This window comes from Tiliqua scincoides, chromosome 2 (assembly GCF_035046505.1).
Source record: "Tiliqua scincoides isolate rTilSci1 chromosome 2, rTilSci1.hap2, whole genome shotgun sequence".
NCBI lineage: Eukaryota > Metazoa > Chordata > Lepidosauria > Squamata > Scincidae > Tiliqua > Tiliqua scincoides.
In genome coordinates this window covers 211803483-211823782 of record NC_089822.1, presented here as the reverse complement: position 1 = coordinate 211823782, position 20300 = coordinate 211803483, and the positions used below count along the sequence as shown (strand labels likewise).

At 42.8% G+C, this 20300-nt stretch overlaps 1 protein-coding gene across 13 annotated transcripts in view; it reads right to left on the bottom strand.

The window, feature by feature from the left end:
- Positions 1 to 20300, bottom strand: part of ATP2B2 (ATPase plasma membrane Ca2+ transporting 2) — a 239392-nt gene that overhangs the window by 65588 nt on the left and 153504 nt on the right. For all 13 annotated transcript variants that reach the window (XM_066617468.1, XM_066617467.1, XM_066617472.1 and 10 more), the window contains 4 exons: positions 18483 to 18724; positions 16229 to 16463; positions 4780 to 4959; positions 3843 to 3930 (listed from right to left, as the gene is read on the bottom strand). In XM_066617468.1, coding sequence (XP_066473565.1) covers positions 3843 to 3930; positions 4780 to 4959; positions 16229 to 16463; positions 18483 to 18724 — 745 coding nt within the window. The remainder of the gene's footprint in view (positions 1 to 3842; positions 3931 to 4779; positions 4960 to 16228; positions 16464 to 18482; positions 18725 to 20300) is intronic.

Sequence of the window (20300 nt, the reverse complement as noted above, 5' to 3'; positions counted from 1 at the left end):
ATCTCTGACTGCAGTTATGTAAGACATTTAGGGCTGCCTTATTTCTGTCACAATCATATACTGCACATAAAACCAATCTTGTTTAGATGTCAGCGTTTACTCTTCTGTGACTCTGTTAACTGAGTTTTCTCTACAAATATTGCCTGTTCATCACAGTATCTAATTTTGTTGTGAATGGCCCCAGAGGCCTTCCATGCAGAAATGTATACCTTGTTTGTGGAGGCATGCCTGGAAACCAGACAGGGAGAAAGATCTTCTTTTCTGAATATCCTACTGCCTTCAACCAGCTTTGCTTAGCCTCCACCAGTCAGCCAGAACACATGTGGTTGTGGGTGCCTGACTAGTCCCTGAAACAGTAAGCTGGTTTGATCTAGAAACATCCAGTAGCATTTCATTGACTGAGAAGCTCTGGGAACCATGGTCATCTGGGTCACTTTGGGGCAATCACAATGACTTTTGTCTTGTGTTATCTTCCAAAGCTGCCTCCCCACTTCCAAAACCAGTCTGCCACCAAAGTGAAGACTCTGCCAGTAAGCCAAGTACTCCTGGGTAGTGCCTCCTATTTGATCCACTGGACCTCTGAGCCAATCCACTAGACTATTACAATACTTAAGGTATAACATTCAGATATTCTGCTATGATGGATACCAAGTAACACCCTGTTCACAGAAGAATAACGCTGGCCTCCTTATAAAGATCTTGAGAACATGTCTTTCTCTTGGCAAAATATCTTGACTGTGATATTATCCATTTATATGAGAATGTGCTGACCCTTGATATGTGTTTATGACTGCCAAATCTCTAGCTTCACTGCTTGAAGCTCCAGTCACTTGATGCTTCTTTTGGACTTGGACTTGCTCCAAGTGTGCTATGTTATTTGGTTGGTCAAATGTGCTACCCAACCTATAAGCTGGCATTTATAGTGAACTTCATCAGATGGAATTACCAGTTTCATTCCCTACATCAGCCAAGACTTGCCCATTCTCCAAAATAACAATAACTTCAGCTTTCTGAATATTGGAACTAGCATCTTGACTTAAGTCACTATCATCTTCTGAAAAGGAGAATACTGAGAATATTCTGAAGTGGCCTCATGTGGAAGCAGAACCACTCCACTACTTCGTGGCAGGACACCACCTTGTTCAACATCTTGGCTAGAGTCAGATTCATTTGCTAACTTCTCTTGAAGCTTAAAGTTTAAAGATCTTCTATTTCTTCTGGTCCAACAAACCATGTGAAAACCGATTGCGTTGGTTAGCAAACAGTTTGCCGCAAATCTCAAAGTGAATTAACTCCTGGACTAGACATAGTGAATTCTTCTACATTTTGAATACAAAGCCATGTCTGTGAAAGTGCCACATGTTTGTCTGGGTGTGTAGCTGCTCATGGTGCACAGACTTAGACCAGAACAGAATGTCATCCAAATATGGGTACAGATACAAACAAGCAAGCTGAAAATGCAGTACTAAGGCCAACAGAACCTTTGCAATGACCCTGGGGCCTGCTCTGCCCCTTGCAGGATCCCAGCAGGGATCGGAACTCGTCAGGTGACCCAAGCCCAAGTCGCGAAAATCAGCATTTTTTGCTGACTCACGGAGACTTGAGTCACCTGCACCAATGACTCTGGTATTGACTCGAGTCTGAGGCCACTGACTCAGTATTTGGTCCTCATGCATGCAGACTCAAGTCTGTCTGTGCCTGGGTGTGCTTGCTTACTTTTTTCACGGCATGAAAGACCTCATGGGGCCATCATTTAGACTGGGTGAGCAGCAGGGAAGTTCCAGCCAGGAGACAGGGAAGGGTTAATGTTTTCCTTTTGCATCGAGTGGGGGTGGGAGGTGGGAGCAGGCTCTCTTTTCCTTTGATGATCATTGGACGAAGGATGGGCAGTCTGATTTTCTTCTTTGGCTGAGGTAGGGCAGGAGGAGGCACCCAAGGAGGTTCTCGCCTTGGAATTGGCTGGAGAAGCCAAGGGAAAGGGAGGAGTCAACTCGTAGAGATCACGCTTTCTAACCACATGGCTCCAGTAGCATAGCTAGAGGGGCTGCAAAGACCTAAGTTTTGCAGGGAGCTTCACCCCGGCTTGCAACACACTACATTGTGCACTGACCCTCACCACAGACATGCAAATGGCTTGCATACCTGTGGTGAGGCTCCATGCAACATGTGGTGCTCTGCAAGCCAAGGTGACATTCCTTGCAAAACTTAGTTCTTTGCACCCCCTTTAGCTAAGCTACTGGTGGGTTGTGTTGTTACTTGGGAGAAGGAATACTCACTAAATGACCGGCACAAATAGGACTACTTCTGAGTAGAGCTGCAAAGGATTGGGTCATTCTGGTAAGCCTTGCAAGCTGCTGCGCATCACCCTCCTCCCTCTCGCCGCTTCTGTTCCCACTCTCATGCAGTCCATCCACCCCCTCCCGCCTGGTTTACAAATGGGATGGGACAGCAGGGGAATGGGAGCCATTTAGTTATTTGATTTTTCTCTGTAAACCGCTTTGTGAACTTTTAGTTGAAAAGCGGTATATAAATACTATTAATAATAATGTTAATAATGGTTAAAGAGAACTCTAACACACACCCTGGTAGCAGCCCCATTTTTTCCCCCCACGGCTGGGTTTTTTTAAAGAGAACAACTAAAGACTTGAGTCTTTTTGAGTTGCAAAACTGCTCTGGCGACTCAGACAGTCTGCCTGTTAGGACTCATTTTTGAGACAAGTCGTGGGGGGCAGAGATGCGACTTCAAGCCATGCTGGACTTGCCCATCCCTGGATCACTGGGCAAGTTTTGCTCTGACTGCCAGGGTGTTCCAAAGCACAATGGCCGCCATTCATTTATATGGCAGAAAGTGAAAAGGTGCAGCAGGAGAAACTATGACATTGGGGACTAAATCTGTTCCAATCTGCATTGAACTGACCCATCCTCGATCCTATCTTTTGGTCCTGCAGCCCTTTAATCAACTATTAGGAATGGACTTTTATGTAAAGGTTAAATTTTTACAAAGGGTTGCTGTAAGAAAATAGTGCTTATAGTAATTGTTTTCTTTTTGTAAGTCTAATTTTGTGGATTATTTTCTGCAGTTGGGGATTATTTCAGATGCAGATTTTCTTAGTTATTAAAGAGGCTCCAGAACATATATACAAAGTAAACATACAGGTCTATTTTTTCTTTAACTCAAGACTTTCTTGTTTCATTTGATAACTGAAGACTTCTATAGGTAAGTATGCTTTTTTGTGCAACTTGCTTAAGAACAATATTTTGCTGAGATTTCCCTACATTCTTAGCATATCTTACCTTGACTCAGCAAGGTTTTTATGTTAATCTGCCTCAGTCTTGAACCAAACACACTGACAGATTTGAACTCTTTTGCTACCATTAAGCCCTGCTTTAGGGCCACTCAAAATTATTCCCATTTCATTACATTTTTTCTCCCAGAGAAGAGGTCTTCTTGTGTGAGAAAAAATGTAACATATAAGCCAAGAATTTGAATGCAGCTGCAACAATGTCCTTGATGAAAATGCAATGTGACAAAATGGGGCTCCCAGACCAAAGAATTAAGTGCAGCTGCTCTACCCAAATACCAGCTCATTTGTGACACTTCTCAAATGACAGGCCATTCACCTGAGAGAGAGGAAACAAACAGAATGGACAATACAGAACAAGTGAAGCAGCCTTATAGAGTTGTAAAACACACACACACACACACACACACACACACACACACACACACAATTGCACTTTGAATGAACACATAAGCAGGCACCAGAGAGCAGATATAGAGACAAGCATCAAAAGTATATAGAACAGATATATAGACAAGCATCAAAGTATATATAATTTACCTTTTACCAAAGTGTGCTTATCAGTAGGAGATGAACGAGCAAGGACTCGGAGTTTGGGCCAAATCTTGTCAATACGTTCCTGCTCAATCTGAAAACAACAGTGATACGTTTGTCAACCTTCCAAAGACCTTGCTGCATTGGTCTTTAGAAGATATATCACTTTCTAGGTTAAAGCCCTGTTCTCCTTGGCACCCTTAATTTTTTTTCTCCAGGACTTTCATTAATTGCAAGGACTTTCTAAGGTTTTCTCATTCACAGCTATGCTTCGCTGTCATTTTCAGATAGTACCAACTGAAAAAGAAAGATTTTTGTCCATATCAAATTAATGTGCTTCACCTTATGAATATGCATTTTTCACCTGAAAAAATACTGTCATACTACCTTTATAACTTGACGTTGTTTCCAGTATCTTTGCAAATATGCTTCTGGGGCAAATAACTAAAACTAGAAAATAGGCCTTTAAAGCAAAGAAGGTTTTCCAAGGAAAAGAGCCAGCCACACTAACTAGCCGCAGCAGGTATCATGAGTGGCAACAGCAGTTGGTGAGGTTGGGCCCCATAATCCTTGAAGTCTCCAGCAGATTACAGATAGCAGCAGCAACAGAAGTGGCTCAGCTGAGTGACTCATGTTGTTGCTGCTTTTTCCCACCCTTCCCATCCACAATTGGGCTTCCTCAGAGGAACCCGAGATGATGCAAGGACCTCTGAGAAAATCTATTTGCTAGAAGGTAAGACAGAGATGACAACAGCCACTCTGTCATTATCTTGTGTGGCAGTTGCTTCCCTGGATGCTGAGGAGAACCATGGAGAAAGGAGATCCTCTCCTTGACCCTTCCTCAATGACTGGGAAAGTAGAGGAGATGGATCTCTGGGTAACAAAATGATAACAACACAGACAGTTACATATACTATGGGTGAGCATTAACACTTGGTGTTACCTCTCCCTTCTCATTTCGGATCCTTCGGTTAAATTCCTTTCCTTCAATGCAGAGAAAGTCTTCACCAGGGTGAATGATTCCACACTTTATGGCAATAGCACGAGCTGTATTGATGTTGTCCCCAGTGACCATGCGGACGGTGATTCCAGCTCGCTGGCATTTTCTTATGGCTTCTGGAACCTAACAAAACAATGAAATGGAATGGAGGAATAATTTAAATTAAGATGATTCAGTTTTGATACAACATTTCAGAACTGAGTAGATTCAAACACTAAACTCACTTCAGATGTAACACTCAACCATGGTTTAGCATTACATGCACAGGTAGGCATGAGCCTCAGATTCACATGCTCCCTCCTTGGTGCAAGAGCAGAGACATTTTAAAACTTTCATTCATGTTTTAGAACAAGCCACTATTTTACATTTCATCCAAATATGGAAACTGTGATTTGATCAAATCACAGCCTATCCTAAGGATGCATTCTCCCAGCATAGTGCACTTTGACACTGTCACAAATGTGACCATGCTGGAGAGCGTGGCCTGGTTACCACTGGAATTATCAAAAAATAATTACAGGGATTTATTTGTACCTGAAAGCTTTAAATTTGACTCAGTGACAAAGGTTAGCCCCTAGTCTAACATAAGAAGCCAACATTACAACATTCATTTCAGTATTTTTTGAAGAAGTTCGAAGAAACTGTTGCATGGACTCATCTGTAATGGAAGATCAGAAGATCATCAGGTGGATGATGTGGTGTTGACAGCGATTCCCTGTTTTGACAGCTGTTTGACAGCTCTGGGAAGGGCAGGGCTGGCTCCACAGCTGTAATCAATCAAGGCCAATGGAGACCTGAGCTTCATTTGACCTTGATGGGACTTTGAATGGACATGGACTGAAGGGATGGCTCACCTGAGCCTAATTTGGAGCTAATGAGGTAGCTCACAGCTGAGCTGCATTTGGATCATGAGACATCCAAGGATAAAAGGCAGCTTTGGAAGGAGACAGAGCTACCCTGACCCAGGACCAAGAGCGGGACGCTGACCCAGCCGGAAGCTGGACCCTGACCCAGGGCCAGGAGCGGGACGCTGACCCAGAGGGAAACCCGGACACACTGGGAGAAGGGGACTGCCAGAACTCTGCTGGAGGACACAGAAGTGAGGACTGCCAGGACCCTGCTGGAGGAGACACTCTGCTGGAGAAGACACTGCTGGAGAGGAGGGACTCTACTGCAGAAGACTGGACTGTGCTTTGGCCACTGGACTTGGACTGGAGGCTTCAGACGTTACCCCCGGAGTTAAGTGGAGTTTTGGGTAGGGAAAGCCTCTGGACAAGAGGACTTGCAGGGAGTGCCTGTGTTTGTAGCAATAAATTCTTGTTAATTGCTATAGATAAGAAGTTCTGTGTTCATTCCTTTGCACACCACAGCTGTTGTTCCTAGAGATAAAGAGGGTGTTAATTAGCCAAAAAGTGGGCATTAGACGGAAGTTGGGATATTTGGACGGGACAAATTGGTGTAGTCGCCAGGAGTCGAAAATTGGGATAGAACAGCATCTAATTGCATTATCATATCCATTTTATATAGCAGATGTGTTTATGCAACATCGCCAATGGTGCAATTTTGCAACACATTCAGGGAACCTCCAAAAAGGGAAGCATTAATTTTCAAACATGCCTTTGGAACAATTTCAAGGCATTCTCACATACCTGAAATGACATGGATGCAACTGATAACCTACAATAGGAAACATATAGTGCAATCCTATCTTGCACTGTGCTGTATCCAGTGCAAGATTGGGGCCTTAAGTGGCTCAGCCAGAGGCAAGGGGAAATTCTTCCCCTTACCCCTGGGTAAGCACCCTAGCCTCAATGGGTCTCCTTGGATTTGTGTCACTTGTAGCCGCTCCAGGCTACTTGAGGAACAGGGTTGGGATCCAGCATAACAGCTGGGTCCCAGCCCTGCCTCCCGATTCCCACCCACCTGCCCACCCCCGGAACCATGCTCCACCCTCCCTCCCTCCCCCTGCCCTGGAACGCCTCACTCCCGCCTCCTCCCCGTCCTCCCCAGACCCTTGCGTCGGCTGAGCTCGGCTGATGCAAGCCCCATGCCCCAGTCGACGTGGAGGCTGGATTTAGCCTCTGCGGGCCAGCACGTGTCTCTGTGCAGTCCAGCCAACTCTCAAAGAGGTGCTAACAGCATGCTTGTGACCCTCCTGCACCAGCGCAGGATTGTGCCCATAGACTTTTTGGGATTTCCGGCACTGTAGTTGTGTCTTGCCTTGCGTTTTTGAAGTTTGGATTTGTTCGGAGGGAGCAAAACAGATGAGTTAGCTTTTGTAGAAGTCAAGTAATTAAGTTCTTAGCTAGCTCTCCTCTCAGAATGCTGCAACACTGAGCTGGCCTAGCTGCTGCAGAAACCAGCTCAATGTAAAATGTAGGATTTTTTCAAGATATTCGCAGAGCACAAAAAGGTCAAGGAGAGTAATGAAGAATTCTGTCTCCAGTTCATTATAGGGAATGAAAAATAAGTAGCAGACTATGTTACAAGCCTGCAAAACACCTAATTGTGCTGTTACTGCAGCTAAAGCAATGAAAAAATTGAGTTTTTCAAGAAAGCACCTCTTACTCCAGGAGGCCCACCCTGGGCCTTCCTCTGCAAGATCCTGGAATAGCTAAGCTGTGTGCTCAGTAAATTCTTTTTTTTTTCTGGAGTGAATTTAGCTTTTGCCCATGATTTTCATAGGACCCAGGACAATGGCCACAAAAAATGTGTATGATTTGTACCATAGTTACCAAATGCAACAATTGTTTACATTTTTGAAATTTTTTTTCAAAAACGTATTTCTCAGTTTGGGGGTTTCTCTGGACATGTTGCAAAAATTCAAGTTTTGTTTTTTTTTGCACAAATGCGTCTACAGTAAAAAAAAAAAATGGGGTGATAGTTACCAGCTTCTACTAAACTATGGGCTGCAGCTGCCAGTGGAATGCATGTTCCGTGGGCAGCAATTGCTGAAAAAGTACAGTAAAGCACTTTTTACTACACTAAGGGCACAATCCTAAACGCAATTCTAAATCCTAAAGGGACTTGGGATGGCATAAGAGGGTTGCAAACGTGCCATAAAGCATGGGAGGAATCCGTGTCGGCGCATCTACATGCGCTGATGCACGGAGGGCAGCAGAAGCATCTGCAGTGGCTTCCTCGCACCTGCGCTGACACAAGTGGTAATGGTAGGCGTGGGACGCGGGAAGGGGGCGTTTCTGGTGGGGGGAGGGTGGGTGATGGGTGAGCCGCTGCAGCCAATGAACCTGCGTTGCATGCAGCGCAAGCCTCCTGGCTTGCCTGCTCCAGCGCAGGTTTGGATTGCGCCCTAAGTAGTGTGTTGCAAAGATTCCAGTGAAAAAGCCTTTTTATGCATCATTGGCTTTCCTGTTTCTCACTGGAGCATGGGGGTGGGGGAGGATGGAGTGGAGGCAGGGAAGGCAACAGTGCAGGGGAGGGGATATGATGGGGTGGAGATGCTACAGGAGGGGGTTGATCCAGCAGTGATGGCACATGTCAGATCCTATTCCTACTTTACTGCAGCCTCCTCTCCCCCTTTCACTCCTCAGACTTGAGCTAGTGAAATTGCTAGCACAGGTCTGATTGTGGAACGGGAGGCTTATGCAGGGTTAAGGATTTTAAAATCCCCTTTTCCTGCTGAAGCTCCTGATCCCCCCTACTGAATACGACACACTCATTTTTGGGATGGTTGCACCAGCAAGGGGAGTGGGCTGTGATAGGACTGAACTGTGACACAGTGGTTCCAATCCAGGGAACCACTTGTAAAGAGCTGCACAGACAGGCTGCTTCTGCTTCAAACATCTCAGCATGAGACTGACCAAACTGAGATACACTTAAGGCAAGTGCTTGCTATAGTAAATGAGTCTGATGTGTAGACTGAAAAAAACATTGGATTCCCTCAGAAAATCCACTTTAATATACATATGAAGGATAATGGTTGTTAAGGAACATTTCATTATATGCAATTTATTGTAATATTTTTTTTACTACTACTACTGTGGACAGATTCATTGCTAATATTATATAGTGAAAATGAGGTCATATTCTACAAAGTGAACACAAGCTCTTCTGTATTTAAATTAATTTGCCCTGCCCAGAACAACCACATGCTCAATAATCCAGACAGTAAAGTGAAATGCTGTTGTTATTAAAATTATTAGGGCTTTAAAGACGGAAACACAAATTGTATTCATGTTGACGACTTTGACACAATGTTTCCAAGTCAGGGAAGCACTTGTAAAGAAACACACACAGGTGTGCACGCAGGCTTCTTTGTTTTTGAATCAAGAGCTGTCTCCATACTGCATCACAAAACACATTTTAAATTTAAGAAAAAAACAAACAGCCCTCACTTTTCATGCACATGTCCCAAGTACTGTATATTATATATACTGAATGTGTGTAAAGAGGCCCAATATATCTCAGTCAATATTACTTCCAGTTCCTTTTTAATAAGCAATCAGAACAACATGGAAGGAAGACACACAAAACAAGACCCAGTACCTCAAAGAGCTTTAATCAGGCAAAGAATTTATTTCCCTAGAAGTTGATGTTGAAACAAAAATTTAAAAATCTGGAAACAAAATGCTATCTTTAATGAGGTTCTGTTATAACTGAAATAAGGCAGAATGAACCTTTAAATTCAGAACTTAATGTATAAAAGATGTATGTTCTTCAATCATAAATTGTTCTTAGAAGAAGGAATAGAAGGAATTCAATGGTGCTCAAAGAGTTGAGTGGCAGCCCAATCCTATGCATGTCTACTCAGAAGTAAGTCCCATTAGAGTCAATGGAGCTTACTCCCAGGAAAATGTGGATAGGATTGGGCTGTAAATTAAGGCAGGCTTTATAGACATTATAGATGCCTCCATTCAATTGCTAATAGTTTTTAAAGAGTTTCTTATGAAAGGCTGAAATGATTCAAATTGAAAGATACCACTTGAGACTGAAAGACGTCTCATTCTTCTACTGACTGATAGATACACATAAATGAAAATCTGAAATGATACTAGAACACTTTTTTTTCTTTTAAAAAGGAAAACGAGTTCTATACAAGCAGTAATTCACTCTAATATATAAAAAATTTTTGCTCCAAATCGGAGATGCCTCCAATATTCAGAAACATCTTGCTGCCACTAGAATAGATATTAATTACAAAATTACAAAACTTTCAGTGAGAAACCCTCCCCGTGAGCCATCTAAAGTGGCACAGCTAATTAGCAACCTTGACCCAGAAGGTTTACAGCCCAATTTGGCACATGTTCATTTAGAAGTAAGTCCCACTGAATTCAATGGAGCTTACTCCCTAGTAAGTGCATTAAGGATTGCAGCCTTACAGCACAATCCCATGCTAGCCTCCATGCCATAAGGCACATTGCGGCAGCAAAGAAGCTAATAGTGCTGGTGCAAAGGCCTGTGCTGGCCTATTGCCATCAGTCGAAGGTCTGAGCCTGCTGAGGAAGGTAAGGCTTCTGTGGGCCGGTGGAGGAGCAGAGGGAGGATGGAACAGAGATGGGGAGGGGGGTATAATGGGGTGGGAGAGGGGGCAGTTCCAGGGGGCATAATCAGTTCCAGGAGGGGCGGCAGAGGTCTCTGCTATATCCTATTTCCCTTCCCAGGACTGATCGCATTTGCGCCAGTTAGTTTGCTTGCACAAGCCCGAGTAGCCCCATTGCAGGCGCTGGGGCTTACCTGTGGCAAGGCATCAAATGTTCCCTTTCCCCAAAGTGCCCATCGGTGGCCTCTTTTCCCACAGACCATGCAGTGGACACTAACTGGCATGGCTGCATCCCTCTGTGGCAGCCATTATCAACCACTCTGGTGTGCCACTCTGGTGTGGCACTCTGGTGTGCCATGAATGGTCTGCAGGTGTGTCGCAGGAGTTTGAGGGAGGGTCATTTATTAGTAGGGCCCTTTGGGGATGGGAACCCCCCACCAACAGCATGATCAAAGAACTGATGGTGTGCCTTGACAATTTCAGTACCTTGTCAATGTGCCATGAGACAAAAAAGGTTGAAAACCACTGCTCTGTTGGGTGGAGGATAGAATTGGGCTGTTAGAAATCTAAATAGCTGATGAAGAAAACATGACTTGCTTAATTTGTCAAAAGGGCTTTTATGAAGTTATAATTCAATTGGTTTGCTATAATATGTTAACTGCAGCTGAATACATAACATTCATTTGTTCCAGGAGACTTTTAAAAGCTCTATAACAGAACTTCATATAGGAAACTCTAGATGCCTTTTACTTCAAAATGAGGAATGGAATTCTGGCTATGCTGCACTATCCTCAATGAATGCGTTATTCTTTGAATAGAATGTATACAATAGAAATGTGCATGGACATATACCCACAGACTAATTGTGACAGCTCAATTGTATATAAGTATAGATGTTGTACTATGTCGAATAAAACATTTCAACTTTAAATAATACAGTTACAGTTGTTGATTGCTGGAGTCAGTACATGGATGCAATGTTATCAACATTTTTGTTTTTGATGCATCGCTTTGTAGATAAATGCTCTCTGGGTCCTGTTGGGGGCAGTCCTAACCCCTGATGTCAGTGCTTTCCAGCACTGACATAAGGGCAATGCAGCTCTGAGGTCAGGGAACAAACATTCCCTTACTTTGAGGAGGCCTCCGTGAGTGACACCCAACTGCAGGATGCAGCACATGTTCCATTGGCACCGCTATGCCAGTGCTTTCCAGCACTGACATAAGGGGTTAGGATTGTGCCCATTGTCTCTGTTGTACAGGATGGCCACAAAGTCCCTATGCTGAAATTCTGTGGAGTTGGCATTGCCTGCATAAAGATTGGGAAGTCTGCATATTGGTCATCCGCTATGTTCCAGAGATTCTTATTCAAGTGAATGCTACGTACATTCTCAATTCCTTTGATGCTAGCACTACATTGTTTTGTTTTGAGAGGCAGCATTAAGACAATGACTGCTATCCTATTCACAAGAGCAGGGGTCTCTCCAAACTTTTCAACCAGAGGGCCACATCAAATATCTGGCACATGTCAAGGGGCAGAAAAATAAATACATTTTAAATATATTTAAATAAATACATTAGAAACAGAACTTAGATGAATGAATAAACAAATGAAATAGCTCAAAGATCCAGAATTTCTCCAAGCACCAACGCACATCACAGAAATAAAGCGCACACTTAATTGGACCCATTCCCCCCATCCCACAAGCAGCTTACTTAAATGCATAGGGACGAATATCTCAGAACCAGTGGATCACAGGAAATTTTCCAGGATTTCTCCAAGCACCAACACACACCACAGATATAAAGCACACACTCAGACAGTCTCCCATTCCCCCACTCCACAAGCAGCAGGAGTACATGAACAGGAGTAAATATCTCAGAACCACAGATAATAGGAAATACCCAAACCATGTTCTGAGTCATGGTGTGGCCTTCCTAACCCTCAGAAAGCCTTCTAAGGGCTTCAGTGGACCACAAAACGCTACTTCTGGTTTTGTTTTGTTTTTTTGAAAATCAGATTATGTTTTTAGGCTTTTAGGAGGCATTCTGAGGGCCAGGGAGGCCGTGCGCAGCCTCTCTGGCCCTCAGAATGCCCCTGGAAGGCCAAAAATCATTGCTTCCAGTTTTCAGCCAAACACCAGGACAGTTTTCAGCCTTCTAGAGACATTCTGAGGGCCAGGGAGGCTATGTGCGGCCTCCCTGGCCCTCAGAACATCCTCCAGATACAATTGGAGCACAGCTCTGGTTGAGTTCAGTTAAGCCGGCCAGAGGCTTGTTATGGGCTGCTTCTGGCCTGTGGGCCAGGTTTGGAGAACCCTGCGCAAGAGAGACACATACAGAGGCACTAACACTGAGGACAGAGGATACCACAAAGCATTATTTAAAATCTCATCAGTGTGTGACAAGTTGCTTGCACTTGCCAGTTTTGGGATTGCAGCCATTTCATCACTGAAAGAAAATAGTTTACTATCTCACTTGAGATCTCCAAAGAAAGGCAAAAGAGAAATGTGCAAGGCAACACTTTCCACTCAGGAAAAAAGAAAGGCTATGAGGAATATCTTTGATCTTTTAATTGGCCTCAAAAACAGCTAGCTTGGCTCAGTTAGACTCCACCTTTCCTCCTTTATTTGCTAAATACAGTATAAGTTCTGGATGCTATTTATCAGCTCTGCAACAATTTAGAATTGTAAAAGATTTTCACGATCCTTTCTAGATATAAGAATCTCCCTGTTAGTCATGGTCATGTGGGCTCAGGTGAAACACTTTCACAGAGAGCCCCACCAAAAGAAAACTCAAGCATGCATCCCACAGCAATTAGAAATTATGAACAATCATCAAAGGTCCAGTCCAGCAGTGGCGTAGCTAAGGGGGTGCAGAGGGTAGCAGATGTACCGGGAATCAAGCTTTAGGGGGGCAACAAGCTGAGCTTGACACTAGTGACCAAAATTGTGAAAATCTTGGTATGTTTGAACAATGCCATCATGTTACACATCATTGGAAAGATAATTTATACTGAATGCAGTGCAACAAACTGCACTGGAATATCTGTACTCTATCAAACGTTATGGCCAATTAACCAGAAAATGAAAACACAATTGCCTTGTGGAACAAAAAGTGGATTTGCTTAACTCCAAACTGACCTATAAGACTGGGGGGGGGGGCTACAAAATCATTGAGCTCAGGTAGCAGATATATGCCACTGACTGAGGGGAGGCAGCAGAGCAAGTGGGTGGTGAGCTGCTGGGGGGAGGAGGTGGGTTCCTCCCAATTTTCACTTTTTAAAAAGCCCAGGCATTATGTCACTTCCAGTTGTGACATCACTTCTGGGGCAACATTTTGAATTTGGCCCCAGGCTACACGATCATTAGCTACGCCGCTGCGGTCCAGTTTACAATGGGCTCATCTTGGCATTCTCCCCCCTCCCTTCACTGCTCTTCTCTCCCCCCCCCCCACTACTGCTCTTTTCCTAATCAAACTTACATGGAGGTGGCAAGAGTGGCAATAATGACAGGACCTCCATTGGGCTCTAGACACTGCTGTGAAATCAGGAGAAATGTAGTTATCATTTCCTAAGAACCACTTTGTGAATGTTTTTGTTGGAAAGCAGTACAGAAACTTGCTTAATATCAATAATGAGAACTAAAATTCTCATTGCAAGGCATGTTTTGGGGAAAGGGGTGAATGTCATGGGGGGGTAACATTATAAAAAATGTGATGGGACTGAACCTCAGGAAAAAAAAATGTTCTAATCATTCTACCAAGTAGCTTGTTTTCCATAGTTACAAGAAAATGTACCCTTTGAGCAAATGTATTCACCTTTACTAGCTTCTTGCTCAGGCAACTTATTTTTTCTCCTCAGTCGCTCACAGGTTGCTCTTTCCCTTTTTCCTCTCTTCTCAATGAGGGAGAAGGCTCTTAATCACTCCAACTGTCCACTCTCCCTCACCAATCCTCACTTCTAAGAACCAGTCATAATCCTCCTTAAACACCACCAATCCTAAAGGAGTACTAATCTCCAAACAGCCAATAGGAATGGTGGGTTTGTATTCCCTCAGGATCCCTAAACTCCCCCTTCTCAGAGCTGTGTTTTCTCCTCTTTAACTGTTTTATTATATACTAATTATAAACAGCACATACTTTCAACAACAATAAAAATATAAGCTATTAGTACACTTTATCATTATTTAGCGGACCCCGCCATAGCGCGGGAACAAGTCTAGGAAGAAGACACTTTATTATTATTTCTTTAGTGCCATCAGTGTACATGGTACTGCACACTGAGGGATAAGACACTGCCCTGAGGACTTACAATTTAGATATTGACACAAAGGTATGGAGGCTGAGATAAATGGATCCTATGTGATGGTCACAGTTACATGTACCTAAATTTAGTAATTTTAAGGGAAACACACTAATAATAATAATAATAAAACTTTATTTTTATCCCGCCCTTCTCCCTAACGGGACCCAGGGCGGCTATGTAGTAATCCAATGGGCCAGTAGTACCACTGGTACAAACTGTCAAAAAAGTGCAGAAAAGCACTTTGTGACAGCACATTCTCCAGTGGCACCAGTAGCAAGGCCAGCACAGTATGCTCGTTCAAGCAGGTAGGTTCAGCACTGTGCAGCATAGGGATGGGGCAGGGGGAGGGCTGCGATGGTTGGGTGAATCAGTGGTGCTGGCATGCCTTGTATCCTATCCCCTTTCCAAGTTCAAATCCATAGATACAGATCAACATGGACTTACACCAGCTATACAGCTGTACAGGTCCATACTGACCCATTGTGTCCGCTGGGACTTACTGTGTGGTAAGCAGACAAAATTCCTGCAAAATTCCTCTATAGCAGTGGTTCTCACACATTTAGCATCGGGACCCACTTTTTAGAAAAAGAATCTTGTCGGGACCCACTGGAAGTGATGTCATTACCACAAGTGACATCATCAAGCAGGGAAATTTTTATCAATCCTAGGTTGCAATCCTACCTACACTTACCTGTAGTGTAAGTAAGTCCTGTTTACTCTCATTGTTAAAAGCATACTCTCACTGTATTACTCTCACTGGTTCAGTTGCATAGGCAGGGAGGAACTTAGGTAGGACTGGGCTGTCCAGTATGGTGCAAAAAGTTTTATGGAAAATGTAGGTTTTAAGGGGATTTAAAGGTAGCATGTGAGAAGACTCTCACAGTTGTTCTGGTAGGTAGTCCGAAGCAGAAGAGGCAGCAAGGGGAAAGGATGGAGTTGAACAAGGGAGCAGGAGACCTTCAGATGGTTGAGGGTGGTTGAACTGGAAGGGTAAAGATCACAGGCAGGAGTTCAGTGGGATGCAAGAGCTGAAACATAGGGAAGGGCAAGGTCATGGAGAACTCCAAAGGTGGGAACAAGGCACATGTGCTAGATATGGGAACAGAAGTTTGTGAATAGATTTAGGAGAGAATGTGACATGGTCAGAGCAATAAGTAAGATGAATCAAATGCACAAATGAAGCAATGGATTCAAGCTCCTGATGATCAGATCCACCTGCCTTTCCCAGTCTAGTTCTGCTCCTATGAATTGTCATTTGTTATTGTCTGACATCTGACTCACCTGGCACCTCTGGAAGGTCCCTCTACCCTGATAAGTCTGACAGCAAGGATCGGAACTTAAAAGAAAGAGCATTTCAATCATAGAAAAAAAAACTGTTTTCTTCATAAAATCTGATGACATTAAGAAACCCACAAGAAAAATCGGAGAGAAGGTAAAAAATGATAATATATTAACGGAATTTTTTTTTTGCCCATCTCTAGTCAGGGTCAGATTCAAACCAAATTCAAAAATTTGTATCAAAGCAATTTTTTCCCTTAATTCTAAGGGTGCACCACAATTTACGAATTCCTGGATTCAATGTAGCATACCTCTGGTCTTACAGGATCTTCTATGCCAACTACACAAATGCAGGTCAGATCAGTTAAAATGTCATTTTCATTGTCCCAGTCTGGTTCAGGAGAGCTGGGGAAGTCTCGAAAAGCAACACAGATGGTTCTCAATCCATCACAGGCCATTGGTTCAATAACTTTCTTTACCATCTCATCCCGGTCACGGGGTCTAAAGATGCGAGGTTCACCAGCTGCATTAAAGATTTTAGAACACCTGGAATGAAAGAATCAGCCACAATGTATTACCATGATACAAATTACTGGACAAGGGCAACTGAAAAATTTTTAGAATCAAGTATGTAAGAGATATGAATTGGTGCTCCAACAATTTTGACAATTAACCAGCAAACTGTGCTTCCTGTCTTAAGCCAAATGGGGACTGAAGTCCAGTTGGCATCTACTAGTGAAGAAAATGCTATTTCACATCAATTTGCTTTGGAAATTTATTGTTGGAAACAATAAAAGGGGAGAGCTACCCAACTATTGTCTAAATATTATAATGACCTGATATTTGAGAAATGGGCTCAGTGACTGAAATGATGGCTTGAATCTGAGAAAGCTGGTTCAGGCCCCTGGCCAGCCCTGTGACTTAAAAGGCCATAAGCAAGCCACCAATACTAAACTTAGGATCCTTAGGGCCAAATCCTATCCAATTTTTCAGTGCTGATGCACCGTGCCAATGAGGTATGTGCTGCATCCTGCAGTACGGAAACAGTCACAGAGGCCTCCTCTAGGTAAGGGAACATTTGTTTTCTTTCCTAAGGGCTGCGTTGCAGTTGCACCGGAACTTGAAAGTTGCATGGGATTGGGCTCTTAATCAGTAAAAGTGAAAACAAAGATGTCTCTCATAGGCTGCCGTAGTGCCTTCAAGACTGGATTACTATAACGTGCTCTACATGGGGCTGCCCTTGAAGACGATTCGAAAGCTGAAATTAGTGCAGAATGCGTCTGCCTGGGTGGTTACTGGAGCTCGGTTTTTTGAATCTGCTGGACAGCTGCTGAGTGGCTGCACTGGTTGCCCATTCATTTCTGGGTCCAATTCAAGGTGTTGGCATTGAACTTTAAAGCCCTTATTGGTTTGGGTACAGGTTATCTGAGGGACCACCTTCTCCCATACATTGTGGCCTGATCTCTTGGGTCATCCGAGGGGGCTCTCCTTCAAGTGCCTCTTTTATCCCAAGTTAGAGAAATGGCAGCATGGGGGTGAACCTTCTCTGTAGTAGCATCACAACTATGGATTCCCTACAGGGGGAACCAAGAACTAACCTCTCCCTTGTGGTGTTTCAGCGAGGGCCCAAAACGTGTCTGTTTAGTTGTGTTTAGTTTAGCATGTTATGTCGTCTGCCCTTCTCCTTTCCTCTGTATGCCCTTATTTTGTTTTTATTTATTGTTTTATTGCTGTTTATATTGTGGTGTTTGTGTTCATTTGTTTTTGTTATTTATTTTTTGATTTATGTCTAAAATTGTAAGCCGCCTTGGGCATCTGCTCCAGCAGAGGAAAAGCGGGGTATAAATAAATAAATAACGTAATGAAGGTAAATATTCTTCGTATACTTTGAACATGAAAAATTGCCATACTAATGATAGCAATAATCAAGAAAAGGCTGAACAAGGTTAATAGAAAGTTATTTTTGACTATGGCAATTGTTTGTGTAAAGCACCCTTTCAGGTGAAACAGCAGGATAAAAGTATCTTAAATAAATGCATAAACAAGCACAGGTACAAACTGCCAGAACCTTTTCTTACATAAGTCCTCATTCCTACTTCAATGAATGAGGTTTAGGCATAAGCACAATACTGTAGTCCTCTGGCCTAGTTTCCACTTGTTGCAATGGGACTTGCACCAAAGAACTACTCAGTGGATTGTGCTCCAAATGAAAGTGCCATTTCCTTTGAAGAGGTTGTAGTGTAGTAGAAGGATTCCATCTGGAAGTGAAGGGTTCTACAAGTTGCCCATAGAACAATTCTTGTAAAAACTCATTTGTAACCATGAGATTAGGATAGCCTGCCTATATGAACCGTCTTCAGTCTCTAAGCCTCTCACCATGTGTGTGAGAGTCAGTGAGAAAGGCGGTATACAAAAGCTATAATTATCAGAAGCATTAATTAGTTTGTGTGTGCACATGTTTGCCTTTTTGCAATGGTAAAATTTAAGTTAACATATCAACAAGAACTACATCCCATGCATACAGAATTTAATGACAAAATATTCTGTGCAATGTTGGGTACATACTTCTTTAGGACAATTTCTGAAGCTCCTTTGCTGTACATTCGGAAGCTGTCATCAGGCATTTTAATGACAGTGCTCATTGACTTTCTCACAGAGTTAAATGTGTACACTTTGTAGAGTTTCTCTTCAGGTATTTGATTCCGAATAGGTTGGTAATCCTGCTTTAGGTCCAAGACAAAACCTAATAAGCCACACTCTGTCTTGTTGCCAACCTGACGAGGTAGACCACCTTCTTTTTCTGGTGGCTAAGGAGAAAAAAAGGATTCTGATTCAGACCTTTGTGCACATCTGGCAGTATAAAGAATTTACATAAGGACAGAATAAACGTTACAGTCATGCGTAACTTCCTGTTGAGTTTTTCCCCCCTCTCTCATTTTAAAGTTTGCTATTGCAATCTTGAATGGAACACTCATACAGGGCTTGTGCAACTCCTAAGCCTTTTTACTTTGGATTATTTTTTTTTTTGCCCCTTCTCAAAATTGCCCAGAAGTTGTTGTTCTTCCTGTGGAGAGAATATCCCACTTCTTTGGAATGTTTAAACGTCACCTTACACAAAGAGATGGAAAACTCAGGGCTTAAGAGTGGCCAACCAGAAAGTTGCATTTGAGTTTAGCGGCAGGAGAAGGGCGAGAAGAACAATTTTGGAAATTTTTTTTTTTAACGTAGATCCCACTTATTTTTCCAAATTCTCAACATTTTCAACAAAACTCAATGTAGTTTCCTCATCTGTGGGTTTCAAAACTATTTAGTAATAGCTGCAAAATACATGTATCATCATGCTCTATTGGCAAGAATTCACTAAGACATTTCAGAGTTATTTTGATTTGCTTCAGAGTTTCCTGCAATGTTTATCATGTTCGCCCCACCTCAAAGTTCCGTGAAAAGATCTTCAGGGTATATTCAGTTTACCTCAAACACAACAATAATAAAATACACACTTTCTAAAAGATTCATGCAACAACTAGATAATAAATACTGTATTTTTCTGCAAATGTTGAAAATAGTTCAGGCAGATTTTTTAAAAAAGAAAAAGTTAAAGCTAAGGGCTAAACAACTTACTACATGAATGGTGGTATGGTGGATTGTTTATTTTATAGATAGTGCTGAGGGAGAGATGAAATATGATGAAACCATGGTGCTGGTGGGGGGGTTTAGTACTTTGGCTGTGATGCAGTTCAAACCCCAATCATAGACTCCCCCATGGGGTATTTTTACTTGGAGAAAAAAATGGCAAAGCAACTCCCTGCCAGGTTTTGTTACATTTCACCCTTTCCCCCAAGTGCTATTTCAAAAACAAATAAATAACCCACCAGGGAATGGTATGCATTTCATGCAATATGTAGTTTGGCCCTAAGAGCAATACTGACACAACGTTAATCTATGGAAATTTACATAATTCCTCACTTTAGGTTGCCAACCAAAAGGTTAGGTGCAGGTTAGGAGGTCTTAGAGTCTGCTAGACCTGCCACAGCAGCTGCAGACCACAGAATCTTGGCATCATGAATTTAAATGAGGCATATGGGGCAAGAATTGACAGACACTTTCTATCCTGCAGTGTTTCAGCACATGAAATCTGTCTTCTGAGCCAGCTTCCTTGCAGATTGCTTTCTCCAATCCACCGTATCTGGGTTATACTTCATATGATTTCATGTTTAATAAGTCTCAAAGTTAAAGGAAAGAAACAGAAGAAAGCAAGGTCTATGAAGGCATCCCTAATAGAAGCCTATTTTTTCCACATCCACTCTCTCCAACTACATTATAAATTTACATGGCTCACTACTTAATTATTTATTCACTGGCTTACATAATACTAGTGAACTG